Consider the following 24509-nt stretch of genomic DNA (forward strand, 5'->3'; position numbering starts at 1 on the left):
AGGTACAGCTTTAAACGTGTGCACCCTGCTTATATCACGTGTTGAGGTACAGCTTTAAACGTGTGCACCCTGCATATATCACGTGTCGAGGTACAGCTTTAAACGTGTGCATCCTGCATATATCACGTGTCGAGGTACAGCTTTAAACGTGTGCACGTGACGAGGTACAGCTTTAAACGTGTGCACCCTGCTTATATCACGTGTCGAGGTACAGCTTTAAACGTGTGCATCCTGCATATATCACGTGTCGAGGTACAGCTTTAAACGTGTGCACGTGACGAGGTACAGCTTTAAACGTGTGCACCCTGCTTATATCACGTGTCGAGGTACAGCTTTAAACGTGTGCACGTGACGAGGTACAGCTTTAAACGTGTGCACCCTGCTTAAATCACGTGCACTTGAAACAACGTCCACCTACAGTTCAATGAACCTTGACATCATATTTAACTACCTGGTCCAGTTTAAATAGGGGTCTTCGTTTCGTTTATGGGTTGTGGGAGTGGGGAAATGGGGGGGGGGGGAGTGAGGAGGGGGGGGGGGAGAGTGAGGAGGGGTCCGAAATTTTTTTTCTCAAACAGTTACGTCCGGTAAAAAGCAATAAAGTCAACGCAGTGTGTACATTAGTTCGGGGGGCCGAGTTGTATGCGGCGACTGAAAGAAAGTGCAGAAAAAAGCCGAAGGGAAATAACGGCCAACTAATCTGACACTGAAACAAAGAACGGCCCAGCCGGTATGTACAAGCCGGAGGGGGGAAACAAAGCGAGACAACTCGGTGGATGCAGTCACTACAAGAGGAAAGAACTCGTTGACACAAGACCCCCCCCCCTCTTCTACAAGGGTTGTAAGACGACCCACCGCACTCCCACCACAAGGGTCAGTCATTTCATGGGAGCTTAGATAAGTCTATACAATTCACTTTAACTACTCACTGCCGACCGTCATTACAACAAAGTCCCATCTTGCCTCCCCCCCCCCACCACTCTCGAACCCACGGACACCATCCAATGTTTTATAATTGCATGACGTCAGACATTTACACACAAAAAGAATCGCAAAGGCGGTTTGTGTTTGCATGCACAATTCGCCATCTTGCCAAGCGCGCTTGATTTATGTGCATATCAAAGTAGGTATATTTATCTCCGCGTAGACCAAAAAAAAAAAAAAAAAGACGAATGCACGTTAATGCAATGCACAAACACATGTGTATGCCCGTTCAGTTGACAATAAGGCATCGATCACTGACCCAACGATAAACATAGTCATCGATCATGCGTCACAAACAGCAGTGCGTCAGTTGTGAGTAGTAGGGCACTTCAGCACGACTTTCAGGGGGGGGGGGGAAAGCTGCGGGTCGACAGGAAGTTACAGGGCATGACGTCCACATCCCCACCGCAAGCTGTTACGTCCTCCCCTAACAATTACAGGGCGTCCACCCCCACCCCAAACAGTTACATGACATCCACCCCCACCCCAGTTACAGGGCATCCACCCCAGTTACATGACATCCACCCCCACCCCAAACATTTACAGGGCGTCCACCCCCACCCCAGTTACAGGGCGTCCACCCCCACCCCAGTTACATGACATCCACCCCCACCCCAAACATTTACAGGGCCGTCCACCCCCACCCCAGTTACAGGGCGTCCACCCCCACCCCAGTTACACGGTGTCCACAAACCGTTACATGGCATTTCGACTCTCCTTCCACCCACCATAAATTTTACATGGCATATTGTTCATGGAATTTAACACCCCCCCCCCCCAATGCGTATGAGCATCCCCATAGAAGTCATGACAATTTTAGGGCGAATGCTCCCCCCCCCCCCACCTCCCAGCCCTCCCCACACCCTAAAATGAATTCTCTTTGATCTACCAGCAAACACGAGATAAAAAGCAGATCAATGTACAAAGTTTCAAAGCCGTTTCAGCCCACGGACGTAATAGCTGGGCCATCAATGCTCAACACGCGTGGCTCATATAGATATACACGTCCACACAGTGGCCCACGGCCGTATTCATTTAGACAGAGGCCCCCCATCACACACACACACCTCACCAACTGCTCGTGCACGTTAATGTCCATTTTTAGTGGCCTTTAGATTAACCCTGTATACTGATTGCATTAACGAATCGATGTACAGTAGCTAAGAATATTTAATTAGCGAGCTCACATCAGCCTAGGTGGCCTCGAATTACGTGAGAAATTTAAACGCGTTGACTTAGTTCAAAGATGCTTCCACACGTTTTAAATTAAACGATTTTAACATTCATATTCAGCCAAACTAGAGCTTCAACAAAAAAAAAAAAAAAAGGTTTGGAAACTGAAATAAAATGTGAGTACATTTTTTCCTTGTTCAATCTGACGAAGACCCAGTGTCGAATCAATCTGTCATGCGTTTTTTTTCATTAAGGTTTTAACAATAGCTCCATTCTAAGAGATTTTGGAGAATCCCAGTAAAACTATCAATGTGATCGTGACCAGGACACAAACGTGTGTGGTCCTGACCACAGTACAAACGTTCTATGTGACCCCAGTACAAATGTCCTATGTAGCCCCAGTACAAACGTCCTATGTGGCCTCAGTACAAAGTCCTATGTGGCCCCAGTACAAACGTCCTATGTGGCCTCAGTACAAAGTCCTATGTGGCCCCAGTACAAACGTCCTATGTGGCCTCAGTACAAAGTCCTGTGGCCCCAGTACAAACGGACCCAGTACAAACGTTCTATGTGGCCCCAGTACAAACGTCCTATGTGGCCTCAGTACAAACGTCCTATGTGGCCTCAGTACAAACGTCCTATGTGGCCCCAGTACAAACGTCCTATGTGGCCCCAGTACAAACGTCCTATGTGGCCCCAGTACAAACGTCCTATGTGGTCCTGACCCCAGTACAAACGTCCTGTGTGGCCCCAGTACAAACGTCCTATGTGGCCCCAGTACAAACGTCCTATGTGACCCAGTACAAACGTCCTGTGTGGCCCCAGTACAAACGTCCTGTGTGACCCCAGTACAAACGTCCTGTGTGACCCCAGTACAAACGTCCTATGTGACCTCAGTACAAACGTCATATGTGACCCCAGTACAAACGTCCTATGTGGCCCCAGTACAAATGTCCTGTGTAGCCCCAGTACAAACGTCCTATGTAGCCCCAGTACAAACTTCCTGTGTGACCCCAGTACAAACGTCCTGTGTGACCCCAGTACAAACGTCCTGTATGACCCCAGTACACACGTCCTATGTAGCCCCAGTACAAACGTCCTATGTGACCCTAGTACAAACGTCATATGTGACCCCAGTACAAACGTCCTATGTGGCCCCAGTACAAATGTCCTGTGTAGCCCCAGTACAAACGTCCTATGTAGCCCCAGTACAAACTTCCTGTGTGACCCCAGTACAAACGTCCTGTGTGACCCCAGTACAAACGTCCTGTATGACCCCAGTACACACGTCCTATGTAGCCCCAGTACAAACGTCCTATGTGACCCTAGTACAAACGTCATATGTGACCCCAGTACACACGTCCTGTATGACCACAGTACACACGTCTTGGTAGTGAAACTAACACAAACGCCCTGTTACAAAGTACCAATTTTGAGACAAGCCTGGAGAAAACAAGCTTCTAACACCATAAACAACAGCATCACCAATAACAACAAAGTCTAAACTTCCACTATAGACATGATAAAATACAACTACACCCCTCTAGTACCCAACACAACCCCTGCACTCATCTGTTAATTTAAACCAGATAAACTAATACCCCCCCCCCCCACCCGTCCCTTGGTTGTGATGGTGAGTTGCACCAGCTGTGTTCTAGCATGCCTCACTTTCTTGACATGTCCAATTACACATTGAAATCTTCACTCCGTAAAACACAAGATGAGGGGGGAAAAAAACTGTTCGGGGGCCCCGCATTCTCTTTCATCCTGTCATGTCGCTCCCTCAGCATCCAGACAAAGCAGACTACAGTTTGAGCCCGCATCCTGCGATCATTTTACAAGGGGGGTAACAATGGCAATGTCGCCCAACAAGTTCGATCACTCCGTAAGTATTGAACCACAGCACCGCACGGGATTATGTCATACTGCTCGTGTATTATGGGATATCTGACATGAGAGGGGCGGGATTATAATGAAGGAGGATTAGTGTTGAGGACGTTAAGCCATGAGAACAGGGGAAGTAATGAAAGTATAATAGCTTCTTCTTGTGGGGGATCAGCTTGGATTGGTCCTAAATAGTGGCTTGACAAGTAGGTATCGTCTAAATCAGTACTTTGACCAGTAAATCTTGGTCTAAAAATAGTGGTTTGATCAGTGGGTGTTGGTCTAAAAATAGTGGTTTGATCAGTGGATCTTGGTCTAAAAATAGTGGTTTGATCAGTGGATCTTGGTCTAAAAATAGTGGTTTGATCAGTAGACCTTGGTCTAAAAATAGTGGTTTGAACAGTAGATATTGGTCTAAAATAGTGGTTTGATCAGTGGATCTTGGTCTAAAAATAGTGGTTTGATCAGTGGATCTTGGTCTAAAAATAGTGGTTTGATCAGTGGATCTTGGTCTAAAAATAGTGGTTTGATCACTGGATCTTGGTCTAAAAATAGTGGTTTGATCAGTGGATCTTGGTCTAAAAATAGTGGTTTGATCAGTAAATCTTGGTCTAATAATAGAGGTTTGATCAGTGGATCTTAATCTAAAAATAGTGGTTTGATCAGTAAATCTTGGTCTAATAATAGAGGTTTGATCAGTGGATCTTAATCTAAAAATAGTGGTTTGATCAGTGGATCTTGGTCTAAAAATAGTGGTTTGATCAGTGGATCTTAATCTAAAAATAGTGGTTTGATCAGTGGATCTAGGTCTAAACAAATTTATTTAATGAGTAGATAGTTGAATTAATATTGTTATTCAAAAATATATCCATGTTTAAATTGTGGGTTAATTAGTACATATTGATCCGAAATAATGGGCTGACGAGTGACAAGCAAAGACTGACGCTAACTTGAAGTTTAGGCGAGAACGTGTTGCAATTACCAAATAGAGATCTAGTAGAGGCTGCTCCCTATGCTGACTAGGGGTGAAGGCGGTTTATTTATATTTCCAGAGACTAGTTCCCTGCGGTAGAGGGACCACTGTATCACTGTACGGCCATCACCACTACACCGCCACCCGTGGAACAACACACCACACACCAGGTTTGACGCTCTTTATTTAACAACACAAAGGAGGTTGTCATTTTATCACAGGCTCTTCTTGGGGTGGGTAACCGTTTCACAAGAGCACATTTCCATTTTCTCTCTCTATAGCACCCCCCCTGAAGAGAGTGTGTGAGGTCACATTAGCATTTCAATCCCCAGGCTGTGGGCCCATACACAATGTGTTAACGACTCACTATCCAGAGGCTGTGGACACCTACACACCGTGCTAACAACTCACCATCCCCTACACACCGTGCTAACAACTCACCATCCAGAGGCTGTGGACACTTACATACCGTGCTAAAAACTCACCATCCTCTTACACACTATGATCGTCCCCTACACACCGTGCTAGCGACTCACCATCCAGAGGCTGTGGACACCTACACACCGTGCTAAAAGCTCACCATCCTCTTACACACTATGATCGTCCCCTACACACCGTGCTAGCGACTCACCATCCAGAGGCTGTTGACCCCTCCACACCGTGTTAACAACTCACCGTCCCGTTACACATTGTGCTAACAGCTGATCGTCCCCAACACACCGTGCCAACGACTCACTGTCCCTACACACCGTGCTAACGACTCACTGTCCCTACACACTGTGCTAACAACTCACCTTCTGCGAGGTCTCGGGGTCACTGCCCTCTCTCCTGAAGCTCGTCTGGCTGGCAACGTCCTGCGGCGATCAACCCGGGCCTCTGTCGTCAGGTCGCTGCTCCTGGTCACGTAAGGGGGAGGGCTGCTCGAGTTGGTCAGATCTTGAAGAGATGCTCCAATCTTGCGACGTTTTCGTGCTGGGCTTTCCGTCTGTTCAACAAGAGAAGAGTCCAGATTTTACAAGTAACCCACACACTTAGTACTCACATCTGCCTAAATTTCTACACATTTACAAGAAGAAAACCCTAACAACTCCCATTAATCCTCACCTCTCTACACATTTACATAATGAAGTATCGAAACACTGGCCCATTGTCTTAATCTACACTTTCACATAAGCAAGTATCTAAACATTTGCCTCCTGTCTCAATCTCTCTACACGTTCATATAAACAAGTACCTAAACATTCGCCTATTGTCTTCATCTCTCAACACATTTACATAAACGAATACATAGCTGTGGTGGGCCTATAATTACAATATCTGTGTGTATAAAACCAAGCACAGATAACACGCGATAGCATTGGATTTTCGTCTTGTACCGAGAGCCAGAGCTAAGGCTGACGCGATACTTGCAGCTATATTTAACCGGGCTTGTAGGAGCTGATACAGGCGTGTTGGTCGTGTTCAACTATTTTCAATCAATGCCAGGTTTCAATAGAAATCTATTCCCTTTCATCTCATTTGTTTTTTTTGTTTTTTAAACGTGGTGTATTAATGCACATTTTTTATAACACGATAAACATCTTTCATCCAATGAGCTTTAAAAGTAGAAGGACAACATAAAGGCATAAGGCCTCCCCACTGATAGGGCTGCCCCCCCCCCCCCCCCCCCCCAAGATAAAAAGCCTTGCAGTGTTGTGGCGCTGGCCTGAAACCAATGTCTAGTTTTACACTTGAGCATGACGGGCAGGGTTTTGCACGGTACACGTCTCACGTTAAAGTGCTGACAACAAAACACTAGACTACACAGCAAGGACTTACTGCGACACATAAACACCATAAACATTTACACAGTTAACATTTTAAAATCATTAGGTAAAGAATAAATAATCATAAATAATCACAGAAAACTGTCACCGATAACAAACCAGAGCACACAGAAGTTTATTTCTGTTTACGCCCCCCCCCCCCCCTTCCCTCCATTCTTCCCCATTCTACTCCGCACAATTTCGTGTTTACTATCAAGTTATTGGCGGGGCTGTTTGGAATTTCCAACAGCTTGGTTAAAAAACTGTGGAAACAGCCCTTCACCAATACAGGGATCTGTAGCTAAGCCTGTTCAATCTTGCGTCCATATCACAGTTTGGCGATAGGAACGTTTTATTCGAAGTTGTTTTGTTTTTTGAGAACTCTTACTTGATCGATGATTTAACTACGAGGCTAGCCTTACATCACACACCAATATCGTGGCTGATATCACACACCACTAAAATAAACCCTAATCTTAACTGGTAGTGCCTAGCCAGTAGTCGTGCCAAATTCAATGGTTACTGCGAGCTAAACTTCACATCCCAATTCAATATCGTGTCTGATATCTTCACACACCAGTAAAGTAAACGCTAGCCCTAATCTTAACTGGTATGACCTAGCCATCAGTCGTGCTAGATTCAAGTTTAGAATAACAGCCCGTCTAAATACGAGACACTGATATCAAGGGTTTCGCGTCTAAAGAAAACCATATGGAATTTGGACTTTGGCCAAAGCAATTCATTCTGGGATTCCGGATCGACTGGAACAGTTATCCCAATGGATATCTGCTCGCGGGCTGGAGCATCGTTCATCTTGTGGACAAGTTGGAACCAACGATGAAAAGGAGAAGGGGGAAAATGAAGAAAAAACGAAAAGTGTAATTGGAAGTAGTCGGCGGTTACTACTAGGTTGGGATAAAATACTGCATTAGCCTATGTGAAAGTTAATAGACGTTTACGTCAGCGTGGCTTGTATCACAAATTGTGTTGCCATAGAAACCCTTACAGGTCGTAGCCATACAAGCAACATAGATAACCAAATAAAATATTACAAGAAATAGCCAGAGTTAAGTCCTTACAGGACACGGACACTGATTTGACCTACAGGACAAGGCCACTGAATAATGTCCTTACAGGACATGGCCACTGAATGGACCTACAAGACATGGCCACTGAATTGACCTACAGGACATGGCCACTGAATAATGTCCTTACAGGACATGGCCACTGAATTGACCTACAGGACATGGCCACTGAATTGACCTACAGGACATGGCCACTGAATTGACCTACAGGACATGGCCACTGAATTGACCTACAGGACACGGCCACCGAATTGACCTACAGGATATGGCCACTGAATGTCCTTACAGGATATGGCCACTGAATAATGCCCTTACAGGACATGGCCACGATGTGTTTAAGATACCAAAGAGAAATGTTTCTCCCTTGTCCCGTCAATGTGACTTAGCCAATTTAAATTTTAAATGTCTTGTATGCTAATGTAAACCACACAACCGGCTCCCCCACCCCCAACCCAGATATTTGATCAGGAAACAGATTATTTATTTTTTTTAAAAACCGGAGCAACGTGTTACCTGCTTCTTTAAATGACCCAGTACCTAAAACGGATTACGTTAGAAAAATAAAGTTCGCATATAGATTGGCGTTTAAAAAAAACAACAAAGACTGAACCGGAAATCTATTCCGGCACAGCCGACTATTCGCGTGTTTAAGATAAATTATGCATGTCAAATGACACGGTCGAACATAATTAACTATTTATAAAATAATGGGTGAATTCTACACAGACTTTATGTGTGTATTAGAGGGAGGGAGGGAGGGAGAGAGAGAGAGAAAAACATGTACTAATTTATTAGTGCCTATTATAGTGTTGTAAGATTGATTGATTAGTCGTTATTCGAAAATGCTTTTTTTCGTACGGTGTTTTACTCAAATGTTTTCGCCCTCATCAGTTCTTTCCCTTGTTCAGTTGCCATACGAACAGAAAGCTACCTAAAAAAATCATCGGCGTTCCATCCTATAACTGTCCTCAAATGGATTGGCCCGCATCTGGCCTTTGTTACGATGTTCAATACAGGCTCTGGGTCCCCGATGAGGGGTTGTGGACTCGTGGGATTACTGGCTAGGTGAGGGGAGGGGGGGGGGGCTTGGGAATGCGAAGGTGAGATAAGCAGACATCTGGCCTGAAACCCGGGACAGCGGTCAAAGCAGGTAACGCTGGCGACTGGTGGGGTCGTGCTACCTTGGTAACAGACGTGGGTCACCGTGTGCCGGCGGTGGGAATGGGTTGACCCCCCTACCCCCAGTCCCCTCCTACAGGTTCTCTGGGATCTCCCGTTACCCACGGTGGAATTCAGGGAACGAGAACTGAGACATTGTCCCCGGGCTGTGGCGCTAGACGAGACTACCTTTCAGCAATCAATAGGCCAAATACTAATGAGGGGAGCAGGGGGACAGGTGGCGATACAATAAAAATATACAAGCTAATTAGCACTGGTAACTATAGAATATAAAAAAATCTAAAAATAATTATTCGAAAACAACGAGTTATTTTAAAAATATGTTTCTTTAAAAAAAATCAGTGTGCGAATTCAGGTTTGATTTTGAACTATATGAGCGCTTATGAAGTTCTACCATCTTTAGTTCAGTGTTCTGTGGTGATCGTTAAGATAACGTACGACCAAAATGATCGGAACGACTATTTTATAACGCGGCCATAGGGTGTGGCTTGTAATTTAACAACTGACAATGTTTCTGTGGTTTTAAGGTGGGGCTTACTTTAATGTGTGGCTGGTAATTCACCCACTGACAATTATTAACGAAGCTACAAGGTGTGGCTTGCAATATTTAAAAGTGGATATACTGTGTGGCTATTAACAGAAAGGTTGACAGTATCAAGTTTTTTAAATGAAAGAAATGTTTTAAAAACAATATGATCCGCTAAATCAGCCGAACCTAAAGTATTTGCCATGCGAAGACAGGAGTTAGGAAAGTTGTATACAGCTAGGGCTACGCAGTGTAGTTCGTGTCACCATTTGACAGCAGCACCTTACACTCCCCACCGCTGATAAAATAGTTCAACCCTAACTCAACACAATCCTCAACTTGATTTGTTTTAAACAACAGCCCTCTCCACTAATAAAGTGAATTGTTGAATAGGTCTGGAGGGGGGGGGGGGTGTATGAAGGAAGTTGAGTGGGCCAATCCAATTATTAAACATTTTCCCTCAACTATGAATCGACGACCCGCACGGCTAATTGGTGAAATAACTTACAGGATAAAGCTGCGTGCATGTACAACACGGTGTGGTTAGGTGCAGAGTACGACAATAAACCAAACACCACAGATGCTCCGTGCTGTCCTATACACGGCTGTCACGTGTCTAAGTATTGTACGAAGTGTAGGGGTAGTTTAGTCAAGATCAGAACCCTAGATACGTCAGACAACAACCACAGTCGCATTCCTCCACCGTGTTCTCAGTTTTTAGAATGTTTAAACAGTGCGTAGTGGCGGTCTACTTTTTCAAATCAAAAATCAAATGAAAACTACTGGCTGAGAACACGGGGTTGACAAAGTTCAAAGTCATTGAAAGGAAGGATGACCGTGGACACCGGGTCTCTTTTAAACGCACACCGGTCAATTTAATCAAGTGGAGGAGCTTCTAGCCCAGACTGTCACGCCGGGAAGTTGAAAAGGCTTGGAATTCTAAGCATGAAATCATTTCTTGAGGGAGGGGTGGGGGGGGGGGGCGGACAATTTTGGTTATTGATGTGAGGGAGACACTGGTGACCGATAACGTGGGATGGTCTGACACACAGGGGTTGTCAGGTGAAACGGGTCTTAAATTAACAACAGGATCTAAAAATGTGACTAATTAAGTCAGGCAGAGTGTGTACCACCTGCACATCTGCACGCAGTTTCAACCAAATAGGAAGTCAACTAACCCCCAGGGTTACCTCTAAGATGCGCGGTTGCGCGGCCGCGCAGTAGTTTTGAACCTGCCGCGCAGTCAACTTTGTAAAACATATATCTTTGTATAAGATTTTAGTACACCACGCACAGAAGCTTTTGCCCCTTAGATGGAATGTTAACCCCTCCCTCCCAATCCAACCAACAAAAAGATCGATCTATCTATCAACGAACCAACCAACCCACCAAGATGAGCACACACTTAATGATCGCTTTATGTATTTAAAAAAAAAAAATATTCGTCTTTTGTTTGTCTGGAACATTCCCTGATAACTTGAAGAATATTCCCAGATACGTGCACCATGCTCTACACTTATAGAGACAGGTACTTGAATCCTATCATTTTATGCAATCTCCATCATACGTTTAGAATAATAAACATCTTTATTAAACAAACACAGACAAAGTTGATAAACTATAACGATAAGCTATGGCCGAGTTTTAGCAGGGAAACGTAAAATTACTTTCATTATTCAAAACAAAGCTTTACCAACTCCACAAGAACAGAAACGTTAATACTTTTTTTTTAAATGCAGGGTGTGGTACACGTTATTTGATCTAGTACTATAGCACACTGTGAAGCTCAGTGATGGGGGTTAGACTAATTACCGAGCAGTGGTATGTCGGAATGCCGCATTAGTTTTGCTACTACTGGCGAGGAGAAGCGTGCTCTAAATATTGACTTGCCTATGTCAACCATGTAAATCAGAAAACCAAACGTTTGCACACAAGCACGGACCTGGCGCGCACACCGGCGGTGAAATGCCTAAGACACGATGATAAGCTGGGGCGACTGGGGGAATCATACATTTAGGGATCACCATCAACGCTAATCCGCATGGTACGGCTTTACAATACAGAATAAATGTGTTTGTACAATTAGAAAAAAAAAATACATCCAGCCTTCCAGCTGTGGATGAATATCCCAATATAATGTTGAAGGGGAGGGGGGAGGTACATAGAGCTGCCAAACAATTTGTTATTTACAGCTGGGTTGTTCCCGTCGAGCAGTCGAGATGCTCAAATGCCATGATAAGAGCGATGGCGCCAAGAAAACAAAGCCCAGCATAGGATGCAGGCACGGCAAGTACAGCCAAGTCCCCCAGAAATACATGTCATGTAAGTTTTCATCACAGGATGTTGGTGTAAGCACGGCATAAAGTCCCCCCCTCCCCAGAAATACATGTCATGTAAGTTTTCATCGCAGGAAGGTTTCAGCACGGCATAAAGTCCCCCCCCCCACCTCCCCAGAAATACATGTCATGTAAGTTTTCATCACAGGAAGTTGGTCTAAGCACGGTATGTGGTGCCTACAGTCCTAAGATTTTAGGCTTGTCGCATCTACAACGTACTAAACAAGCCAAACACAAGCGAGCATCGTTATCATACATAAAAAACACCCCCATATCTCTGTGTTTGCTTAAGCTGTGCCGCGATAAATGTGGTCAATAAACTATGAGAAGAGCAGCATGTGGGGAGGACTAGAGCCCCACACTGTGTTACCACATCAGTGGGTTGCTCTAGAGCCCCACGCCGTGTTACCACATCAGTGGGTTGCTCTAGAGCCCCACGCTGTGTTACCACATCAGTGGGTTGCTCTAGAGCCCCAGTGTTACCACATCAGTGGGTTGCTCTAGAGCCCCACACTGTGTTACCACATCAGTGGGTTGCTCTAGAGCCCCACGCCGTGTTACCACATCAGTGGGTTGCTCTAGAGCCCCACGCTGTGTTACCACATCAGTGGGTTGCTCTAGAGCCCCACGCCGTGTTACCACATCAGTGGGTTGCTCTAGAGCCCCAGTGTTACCACATCAGTGGGTTGCTCTAGAGCCCCACGCTGTGTTACCACATCAGTGGGTTGCTCTAGAGCCCCAGTGTTACCACATCAGTGGGTTGCTCTAGAGCCCCACGCTGTGTTACCACATCAGTGGGTTGCTCTAGAGCCCCACGCTGTGTTACCACATCAGTGGGTTGCTCTAGAGCCCCACGCTGTGTTACCACATCAGTGGGTTGCTCTAGAGCCCCACGCTATGTTACCACATCAGTGGGTTGCTCTAGAGCCCCACACTGTGTTACCACATCAGTGGGTTGCTCTAGAGCCCCACGATGTGTTACCACATCAGTGGGTTGCTCTAGAGCCCCACGCTGTGTTACCACATCAGTGGGTTGCTCTAGAGCCCCACGCCGTGTTACCACATCAGTGGGTTGCTCTAGAGCCCCACGCTGTGTTACCACATCAGTGGGTTGCTCTAGAGCCCCACGCCGTGTTACCACATCAGTGGGTTGCTCTAGAGCCCCACGCCGTGTTACCACATCAGTGGGTTGCTCTAGAGCCCCAGTGTTACCACATCAGTGGGTTGCTCTAGAGCCCCAGTGTTACCACATCAGTGGGTTGCTCTAGAGCCCCACGCCGTGTTACCACATCAGTGGGTTGCTCTAGAGCCCCACGCCGTGTTACCACATCAGTGGGTTGCTCTAGAGCCCCACGCTGTGTTACCACATCAGTGGGTTGCTCTAGAGCCCCACGCTGTGTTACCACATCAGTGGGTTGCTCTAGAGCCCCACGCCGTGTTACCACATCAGTGGGTTGCTCTAGAGCCCCACACTGTGTTACCACATCAGTGGGTTGCTCTAGAGCCCCACGCCGTGTTACCACATCAGTGGGTTGCTCTAGAGCCCCACGCCGTGTTACCACATCAGTGGGTTGCTCTAGAGCCCCACGCCGTGTTACCACATCAGTGGGTTGCTCTAGAGCCCCACGCCGTGTTACCACATCAGTGGGTTGCTCTAGAGCCCCAGTGTTACCACATCAGTGGGTTGCTCTAGAGCCCCAGTGTTACCACATCAGTGGGTTGCTCTAGAGCCCCACACTGTGTTACCACATCAGTGGGTTGCTCTAGAGCCCCACGCCGTGTTACCACATCAGTGGGTTGCTCTAGAGCCCCAGTGTTACCACATCAGTGGGTTGCTCTAGAGCCCCAAGCTGTGTTACCACATCAGTGGGTTGCTCTAGAGCCCCACACTGTGTTACCACATCAGTGGGTTGCTCTAGAGCCCCACGCTGTGTTACCACATCAGTGGGTTGCTCTAGAGCCCCACACTGTGTTACCACATCAGTGGGTTGCTCTAGAGCCCCACGCTGTGTTACCACATCAGTGGGTTGCTCTAGAGCCCCAGTGTTACCACATCAGTGGGTTGCTCTAGAGCCCCACGCTGTGTTACCACATCAGTGGGTTGCTCTAGAGCCCCAGTGTTACCACATCAGTGGGTTGCTCTAGAGCCCCACACTGTGTTACCACATCAGTGGGTTGCTCTAGAGCCCCAGTGTTACCACATCAGTGGGTTGCTCTAGAGCCCCACGCCGTGTTACCACATCAGTGGGTTGCTCTAGAGCCCCACGCTGTGTTACCACATCAGTGGGTTGCTCTAGAGCCCCACGATGTGTTACCACATCAGTGGGTTGCTCTAGAGCCCCACGCTGTGTTACCACATCAGTGGGTTGCTCTAGAGCCCCAGTGTTACCACATCAGTGGGTTGCTCTAGAGCCCCACGCTGTGTTACCACATCAGTGGGTTGCTCTAGAGCCCCACACTGTGTTACCACATCAGTGGGTTGCTCTAGAGCCCCAGTGTTACCACATCAGTGGGTTGCTCTAGAGCCCCACGCTGTGTTACCACATCAGTGGGTTGCTCTAGAGCCCCACACTGTGTTACCACATCAGTGGGTTGCTCTAGGGCCCCACGCCGTGTTACCACATCAGTGGGTTGCTCTACCCCCCCCCCCCCCCCCCCAGCACACGTTAACAATAGAGGGACCCCAACCTGACCCGGGGTTGCAGATTCATCCCTGGGGGAGTGCAAGCACTCGAGAGGTGAGGTGACCCACTTGCGACCCCCACCTAAAGAGGGGATGACACTATTGTCATCACCGGCGGTCTTCATTTGGGTGGTGTCAAGGTGTCGCTCTTGACTCTGATTTAAATCTTCCCACAACAAAAAATGGGATGCTATCAAATACACTGAAACCCCCAGAAAAATCTTTCATGAGTTTTTTTCCTTATTTTTTCTTGTTAAAATTCCTACTCCATTACACTTCAGTTATGTTCACTCCAGAAGTACTTAAACTACAAAACTACCCCACTGACACTACTAGAAGGAAAAAAAAAGGAAAAATTAAACATTTGTAAGTCACCGATAAAAGCTTTAAAAAAGATTTTTTAAAAACTTATCTATAGACTAACTTGAACTAAATGCGACCATCTTCTAGAAATGAAATACGAACAACACATTCTTTATACCAGCTAAATACACTGAGCTGATTAAAAATAGCTTTAAATGCGATACGACTGCACCTAATAAAGAGGTATCGGAGATACAAAAACTAAAATATGGAGGAATCTAACCTTAAATAAAAATATAAATATAAACAATGACAGTTTAGAAAGAACTCTCATCAATAAAGTAATCAAGGGGACTAGATAGAGTACAGAGCTAAAGCTGTCTGTAGCGTCTAACATACCCCATTCTCTTAGGTCTCCATGTAAATGACTAAGTGACCGTGCAGTGGTGTTTAATATTTCTTTTTTAACAATTAAGTTTAAAAATAGGCGGCCCGGAAACTTTGCGCAACCCGAAACTTTGGTAGAGTTCCAAGAATATCGAAAGTAAACAGTTTCTCAAGCCTAGGTTGCGTGAAGTAACCAGCTTCGACACACCAACAATGTGCAACTACGTGTGTTCCATGTTGGATGGATACACAACAATGTGCAACTACGTGTGTTCCATGTTGGATGGATACACAACAATGTGCAACTACGTGTGTTCCATGTTGGATGGATACACAACAATGTGCAACTACGTGTGTTCCATGTTGGATGGATACACAACAATGTGCAACTACGTGTGTTCCATGTTGGATGGATACACAACAATGTGCAACTACGTGTGTTCCATGTTGGATGGATACACAACAATGTGCAACTACGTGTGTTCCATGTTGGATGGATACACAACAATGTGCAACTACGTGTGTTCCATGTTGGATGGATACACAGAGTCACAACAATGTGCAACTACGTGTGTTCCATGTTGGATGGATACACAGAGTCACAACAATGTGCAACTACGTGTGTTCCATGTTGGATACACAAGAGTCAGACAAATTCCCATCATCAGAATTAAGATGGGGACTGGGAATGAAATGACTCAAATTTCCGAACTCAAGCCCCCCCCCCCCCCCCACCGTGCTATAGAACTAGTCTTAAAGAACGTAATTAAAAGGGACAGACTTGGCACACATCATCCCGGCTTGTTAGGGTTTCTCTAGAAAATTGATTCTAATGAATAGAGTGCTACACGAGAACAAATTTGGTGAGGTACACACACAGCTTCAGCCAACACTGCATGGTTTCTCCTTCAATCTCCCGTCTCTGGTGGGGTAGAGCTCTTTATCATCACACGGTACACTTTTAAGTAGGTTTCTACTCCATAGTTTTGCTAGGTTTCTCAACTTCTAAGTTTAGCTAGGTTTCTCTACTTCAAAACTCTGGTAGGTTTATCTACTTTCTGTACTTTAACTTAAATTTAGTTTTTTTTTTCATTCAATCTAAATGAAAACTGATGTGATTTTCAGTTTTAGGTACCTTATTAGTTTTCTGGTCCTCTTTAGTCCAGTCGCGGTAAAGAGAAAAAAAAAAGTATTTCTCCCACTTGAAAGCCCAAGTGAAGTTAAGTGAGGCAAGGTTAACGGTGATATGGGTTCAAAGAATGAAATCTCGTTTATCATTATTTCTTGACAGAAAAAGTACCATCGATTTTGTCGTTGTAAAAAATGTACAAGCTTGATTTCTTTAAAGTCAAGCTCTTGAGGTATTGTACTTGGTTTATTTCCTACCACAAGCAGCGCCAGTCCCCTACATAAACTTTCATGGCTCCAGTACTTTGTAGCATAGATTCAGGCCCGGATGCCCTACATTCACAACGTTATTGATTCTGTACAACAACGACAGAGCTAGTCATGTAACAAGCCCAGAGTTCGCTGTTTTTAAATGTCCTTTAAAAAAAAACATAACCACGCGACAATGTTTTCTTAAATTTTCCCCCCTCTCTCCATCATTAATTAATATTGGCCAAACAGAGGACGACAAAACAAAGAACACCAGCTTGTATGTGTACAGGACAACGGCAGGTCTTATGTTTAAGTGACCACCATTGAGGCATTTTAAGCCTCTTTCCGTGTAAGCCAAGTCTAAACCGAGTTTATTTGAAAATGCTGTGTTTAAAACTAAGGTTAAAGTGTACGAGAAAATAACTTCGAACAACGGTTTACTCCCCGCGGTGAAGGTTTAGTGGGTGTATGACGTTCAAGTTGAACCAAGTACTACCAACAAAGGGTTTATTCTGAGCTGAACTCAAACTGTGTCAGCATGCTTAGTATTCAGCCCAATACATGGACAATGCAGATAGCTTGATGACAACACCGTTGGGAGATAAACGCGTTGTAGATTAAACACATACAACTTCACTTTTCAGTCTTATTGTTCTAACAGATGGTTTTTGTTTTTACAGCTCAGAACTGTAGTACATGTGTGATCATTTACCACTAGATGACTCAGTCATGTTCAAATATTCCCCCCAAGCCGGACAAAAGCTGACCATTGGACAAAAGCTGACCACCACTTGCTGCAGGGTCGGTGAGTTCAACTAACAGAGCCTCCCTTTCATGGCCCAACCCAGTGCACATCAATGGTCGGGGGGCGGGGAGAAGTGACCGTTGATTCACTGACCTCCAGTCCAACCCAAATACTGACACCCAAGAGCAGTGGGAACTGACCCAGAGGTCAGTCGTCTCTCAGCACGGCATTCTGGGATGACAGTGGACACAATGCTCACCAAACAGGTCGCTTCCAGCAGGACAAAGGACGGTGTTAACACGAGAAGTGCTTGTCAACACACGAAATTTGGGGAGGGGGGGGGGGAAGAGAGGAAAGATGAGAATACAAAAATACAAATGGTATTTTTAAAAGTTTAAAATGACAGCTAGGCTGAAGAGCTGTTGTGCAAATGGCAATAGACTTTACACTTGGCAAATAAAGTCATTGGTCATAAGGTAACGACATTCCAATAAGCAAAAAAAACAACTGAATCACAATTTTTCTAAAACGAAACAACTGAATTCGACATACTGTAATTAGACTCAAACATTTTGGAGTTGCGGAAATAAATACTTATAAATGACTACAATTTTGAGCATGAGTATAGTCTTTTTGAATTGGTATGTTTACATCTGTTGTAATTTAAACAAGGTCGAAACCCCCAAGCGTTGAGTCAATGGGAGGAACCTGTTGTAAGTACAAGGCGTAAGCTCCAAGTAATGCAAGACCAGAGAATAACTTAGATCATTACTATATTAACATTTTAAAATATTCTAGCTTGTGAATTCAAACAAACATCTAGCCAACAACATAATGAACTAATTCCACTCTTCCTCCATAGTAATGAGAAAATGGAAACCAGCGGTGTTTGTGGGGAAATCTACCAGTACTCAAATTACACGGGAAAAACCTAACTCTGGGGAGACCTGAGCTTGGTGTACCTGGTTCAATGGCTACCTGTTTTAAACAGTTCACCATTTAACATGACCGTTAAGGTACCACATAGCCACACCAAACAAAACTAACCCCCTTTTTATTTTCCATGGCCTTACAGCCACACAAAACCGCTACAACACACCTTTAGAACTGAGTCTCAAAACTGATATTTTACTTCAAGCTTATCTATGGACGGTTAGCAAATGTTTGGACGTCTACCACTCCACGCCTTCTCCAGTATAAAGAAAAAAAATCTTTTTAAATGAATTCAAAATTTTAAAACTCGTTCTACTTATAATGTAAATTCTTAATCAATGTAATTGTGAGTCTTTTCTTTTTTTTTAAAAATGTGCCATGCAAACAGAATAGTTTTTATCAGGAGAAAAAATGTGAGCACACAAACCGAGCAAACACACAAGATATCTTAATAACATAGTGCGAGCTCTATAATTGCAACCTCCTCGAAACAATCTTGATTGAAGCTTGTAAAGAAAAAAAAAATAACTGAGACGAAAATCGGCCCAGAAATGGTAAACGGTTGGCTACATTTGAAAGGTTTTACTGTAACATCGACCAGTGGGGTTGTGTTGGCTGGGCTGAAAAAAAAAAGTGTGACATGGGCTTGACTGGAAATACTTTTCACGTCATCTTAGTGATATGAGGAAGGTGCAGGGGAGGGAGGGGGTCGTTTCTGTGCTGGTTCTGTCCCATGTGCTAAAACACGTCTCGATAGTGAAACTTGTATAGGCTAGACATGTGCTGACACTGCCAAGAACATACATTAGCTTGCTTTATTAAATATGATTGTTGATTTCACGTAGATACAATAGAAGGAGCGGTAATGGAATTAAATACGTCATAGTTAAAAGCCATAATTTAAATTCTAACCGATTTATTTTTGATGATAAATAGGCCTATAAAGCTAAACTTAAAATATTCGATGCAACTGTAAATTTTTTTTTTAAATCCACCAAACCAACGACAACTGATTTTGGCCTAGTTACTAAGCGAGAAGACCAACCGAGAGACCAAGCAAGCCTTATCGATTTGTACCTTATCCCGACCTGAGTAGGCCCCAGGCTGCCGGAGAAGCGCGCACAGCCCCGGGTTTCAAGCCACTGGTCTTCACTGATGAGATATCCGGCTACACTACAACAGCTTGTAATCGAAGTCTCGATGCCACATTGCCTACAGTAAAACTACGATGCTTCGAGTTCGATCTAATGCACGTTTCGATGCTACATACCGTAAAACTGCGTTGCTTTATGTTCGCCCTAATGCAAGTTTCGAAGCTAGTACCGTAAAACTGAGATGCTTTAGGTTCGACCTATCGCAAGTTTCCCAACCAATACCGTAAAACTGAGATACTGTAGGCTAGACTTAATGCAATTTTTGATGCCACATACCGTAAAACTACGATGTTTTAGTTCGACCTAATGCTAAACTAAACCCAGCAAACAATAAAGCGACAGAAGGAAAAACGAAAATACATTTCACACTTCTAAATAATATTTTTAAAAAATATGCATTGTTACAGCCAATCGAGAATTTGTGGAATTCCCGCTGACTTAATTTAGAATATCTATACTTCAAAACCTAGACACAATGAGATCGTGAAAACTAGTAAAACAATATATTACATTCGGTAAAACAAAAAACCTATACTATTTTTAAAGGGAACCTGGTTTTTTTTTAATATAACGTACTAAAAATCAGAACTGGATTTAATGTAAGATTCTAAAAAGTAACTCATAATATAATATTAAAGCCCCCATGTAAAATCCATTTTCTTTTTTAAAAAAAAGTTCCTTGGTTCAGTTCCCACACCACGTGACTGTTTCGTTTGGCCCGACAAAGTCAAGTTTGGCAAGCCCCCCGTTCTTTCCATCAACGTTATCTCCAGCCCCGGGCAGCACCGGGATCCGCCGTCTCTCGTTCCAACTGGAAAGCTCAAAGCTATTCCCTGGCGAGTTCCCCTCAATCTTTCCCCCGCCGTCCCTAGGGACGCTACAAATTTCAAACGGTTGCCACTCTACGTCTCATCACGTTCTTTCAAAGTAGAAAAAAAAAACCGGGAGTAAAGCAAGGAAGAAAGGTTGCGCAGGTCACGGCTAGAAAAATAGAGGGGGGGGGGGGGGGGGGGGGGAAGCGGCGAATGTGTATTTGTTAACTCATAAGATTTGAAAATTAACCAACAGTGCCATCTGTTTAAGTAACTGTAATTTAAAAACTCGCAATTTTACAAAATAAAGCAAACATTAAAAAAAAAACCCACACCATATGAACGAGTGAATAAATCAAAAGCAAACCAATACAAGCTACATCACGATTCAAGAGAGTTATACTAAAAATTTCTACCCAAAAATAAGGCATTGGAAGAAACGTCATCTGTTTGTCCTATTGATGTGTAAAAATCTTTGTTTCATACACACTTCAAAATAAAAATTCAATACGAAAATCAAGCTAAAAAAATCGAAAACGCCATCAGAGTTGTGTGTATGAGGCTGGGGTGGGGGGAGCTAGATGTAAATCAATGGTCCTAATATTAAAATCTATGAACTAGCGAAACCAAAGACATCGAACAATCCACCCCAACCAACAATAGAAATTATAAGCAAGTTTAAGCCGTTTCATATGAATGGCTTTTATTTCCGGATTTTTCACAAGCATTCGTGGCATTGATAGGGATCCGTTTTTGCTTGCTGGTCTAACGAAACGATTCAATGTCAGAATCGGCTGTTACAACCAAGATCTGGCTTCCAGATCAGAAATATCTTACAGCTGAAGGTGACAGTTAAACTCAACCGATGGCGTGCATGGACAACCTTCTTGATGTTTTAAAAACACATAAACGTTCACAAGACTCGAATAACTCTACTTCAGCTTACTGACCCGTAAGGACAAACATCAAACCAGCAGTTTTCGATGAAGCTTTACAACCGGAGACCAAAGTATAGTTTTTAAAAAGTCAAATTGTTTTTGCATATGTATTATTCCTTGCGGGTAGCTGCAATATAAATACAATATTCTCTTTATCTCTACTAACGTATGCCATCAAGCTGCATATATAATCAAGTACATAATAAAGACACGTGTTGTAAACAATTTTCTTGGAGTAAAGACAGCGTCTGAACGCAGTCATCTCCCATGACTAGAGAGTCACATATAGAGTAGGCGTCCTATTGGTTTTATAATAATAAAGCCGGTAGAAAATTGACGTGGGCATAGACGGGGGAACGGCGCCTACTCCCGACAACAGTAATAACAGCATCTCTGTGATCGTACGGTACTATTTAGTAATTAGCCCACCCATGACATCTAGGTTTTAATGATCAACGATCTTTTAAAGAAAAAATCAACATACAATTTATATTGTTAAGTGCTATAAATATTCCTGCCTGACGTCAATGACTGTATGGCATTAGCAGTTGTGTGTGTGGGGGGGATCACAAGGAACAGAAGACTGCGCTAATTAAACATCGTTGGCGCTGCTGGGTTGCAGGGGGTTCAGCGTATAAGAAATCAATGGCGCCAATTACTAACGTAACAATGTAAAGTGGGTTCCATTTGAAATTATTTTTGCAGGGTATTTTTTATAAAAAAAAAACTAGCTTTATTTAAACGTAATAATGAAAGGGGGGAGGGGACTCTGAAAGGGTAAAGTAATTGAACGCAATCATTCCGTCAGTACCCAGAATGCCCTGTATGTGTGGTAGGTTTGAATGCTAGTGCTATGCCGAAATCTAGCGAGCTGGTATGTGCCAAAATGTATCACTCTACAAAATACATGAACTCGGCTGGAAATATATGAACTCAGCTGGTTTGAAGGCTAATGCTAGGCTACACAAAGATTTGAAAGCTTGAAACTACGGCACCCAGTGAGAAAAAAGGCTGGGATAGTGTCACCAAGTGAGACAAAGGCTGGGATAGTGGCACCAAGTGAGAAAAAGGCTGGGATAGTGGCACCAAGTGAGACAAAGGCTGGGATAGTGGCACCAAGTGAGACAGGCTGGGATAGTGGCACCGAGTGAGACAGGCTGGGATAGTGGCACCGAGTGAGACAAAGGCTGGGATAGTGGCACCAAGTGAGACAAAGGCTGGGATAGTAGCACCAAGTGAGACAAAGGTTGGGATAGTGGCACCAAGTGAGACATTGGCTGGGATAGTAGCACCAAGTGAGGCAAAGGCTGGGATAGTAGCACCAATTGAGACAAAGGCTGGGATAGTGGCACCAAGTGAGACAAAGGTTGGGATAGTGTCACCAAGTGAGACAAAGGCTGGGATAGTGGCACCAAGTGAGACAAAGGTTGGGATAGTGGCACCAATTGAGAAAAAAGTCTGGGATAGTGTCACCAAGTGAGACAGCGGCTGGGATAGTGTCACCAAGTGAGACAGAGGCTGGGATAGTGGCATCAAGTGAGACAAAGGCTAGAATGGTGGCACATACTGAGACAAAAATTTAAAAGTTTAGCACACAGTAAGAGAAAAACTAAGAGTAACAGCGAGAAGTGAGACAAAAGCAGACGAGTGAGACTAAAGTTAAACTAAAGCTAAAAGAGTGGGAGAAGTCCAACTAAACACCATTGTTGTCACAACACTAATTAAGCCTCGCCCCGACCCACCCCTGCCCCCCACACACATAAATCGCATTTTTAAAAGACAACAGTGGGTTCCAGACTTAAAGCTTCTAAAACATCCCTCCAGGGAGCAGGGCCCCAATCCTCCCCCCCCCCTCATCCGCTCTTTCCATTGGCCCCGTTTTCCTCTGTCAAACAAGCTCGGTGAATGCACGCCAACGATAACATTGATTATGTCACTGCTGTTAGTGAGTGCATCTGCGTACCTATAATCACCCCCATCCTCTCCAAAATTTCCATGTTAAGAGGAAGGAGGGGGGTGGAGAGCACGATGCGTTCGGCAGACAAAGCTAGGAAGAAAGAGGACGCACGAGCACAGGGTTAGGAGGATGAAGGAGGGAAAGATTGATTGATGCACGGCTGAGAATGAAGAATCAATCACTCATCCAGCCATGGGTGGCGTTTAGATGACAAAAGACAAAAAAAAAATCGTTGAGTCTAGTTTGTGTAATAGGGAGGAGAATGGACGAGTTTGTGTAATAGGGAGGAGAATGGACGAGTTTGTGTAATAGGGAGGAGAATGGACGAGCTGTGTAATAGGGAGGAGAATGGACGAGTTTGTGTAATAGGGAGGAGAATGGACGAGTTTGTGTAATAGGGAGGAGAATGGACGAGTTTGTGTAATAGGGAGGAGAATGGACGAGTTTGTGTAATAGGGAGGAGAATGGACGAGTTTGTGTAATAGGGAGGAGAATGGACGAGTTTGTGTAATAGGGAGGAGAATGGACGAGTTTGTGTAATAGGGAGGAGAATGGACGAGTTTGTGTAATAGGGAGGAGAATGGACGAGTTTGTGTAATAGGGAGGAGAATGGACGAGTTTGTGTAATAGGGAGGAGAATGGACGAGTTTGTGTAATAGGGAGGAGAATGGACGAGTTTGTGTAATAGGGAGGAGAATGGACGAGATTGTGTAATAGAGAGAATGGACGAGTTTGTGTAATAGGGAGGAGAATGGACGAGTCTATGTAATAGGGAGGAGAATGGACGAGTTTTGTTATAGGGAGGAGAATGGACGAGTCTATGTAATAGGGAGGAGAATGGACGAGTTTGTGTAATAGGGAGAATGGACACGTTTGTGTAATAGGGAGGAGAATGGACACGTTTGTGTAATAGGGAGAATGGACGAGTTTGTGTAATAGGGAGGAGAATGGACGAGTTTGTGTAATAGGGAGGAGAATGGACGAGTTTGTGTAATAGGGAGAATGGACGAGTTTGTGTAATAGGGAGGAGAATCGCAGAGGGTTGAGAATGGCTTTGCTTACCGTCTGGTTATATGTTGGGAGAAAGGATGGGTTTGTTATTGGGAGAACGAAAGGAAAATGGACAACTTTGTGTGTCGGGATAAACTAAAAATGAGAAGAGAATGGTATGGTATCTGGGAGAAATAAAATGTATACCATTGTGAGAAAGGGAGTAAAAAATACCAGTTTGCATATTAGGGAGAATAGACTAGTCTGTGAAAAAAAGGAGAA

General features: G+C 44.3%; 1 protein-coding gene across 1 annotated transcript in view; it reads right to left on the minus strand.

Moving 5' to 3' along the window:
- Positions 1–24509, minus strand: part of LOC131943155 (RING finger protein 44) — a 45293-nt gene that overhangs the window by 14034 nt on the left and 6750 nt on the right. Inside the window, exon 4 of the mRNA XM_059303169.1 lies at positions 5809–5999. Within this exon, the coding sequence (XP_059159152.1) occupies positions 5809–5999 (191 nt within the window). The remainder of the gene's footprint in view (positions 1–5808; positions 6000–24509) is intronic.

The sequence above is a fragment of the Physella acuta genome, unplaced genomic scaffold (genome assembly GCF_028476545.2).
Source record: "Physella acuta isolate Inbredline_101_S28 unplaced genomic scaffold, ASM2847654v3 ptg000443l, whole genome shotgun sequence".
In the NCBI taxonomy this organism is placed as follows: domain Eukaryota; kingdom Metazoa; phylum Mollusca; class Gastropoda; family Physidae; genus Physella; species Physella acuta.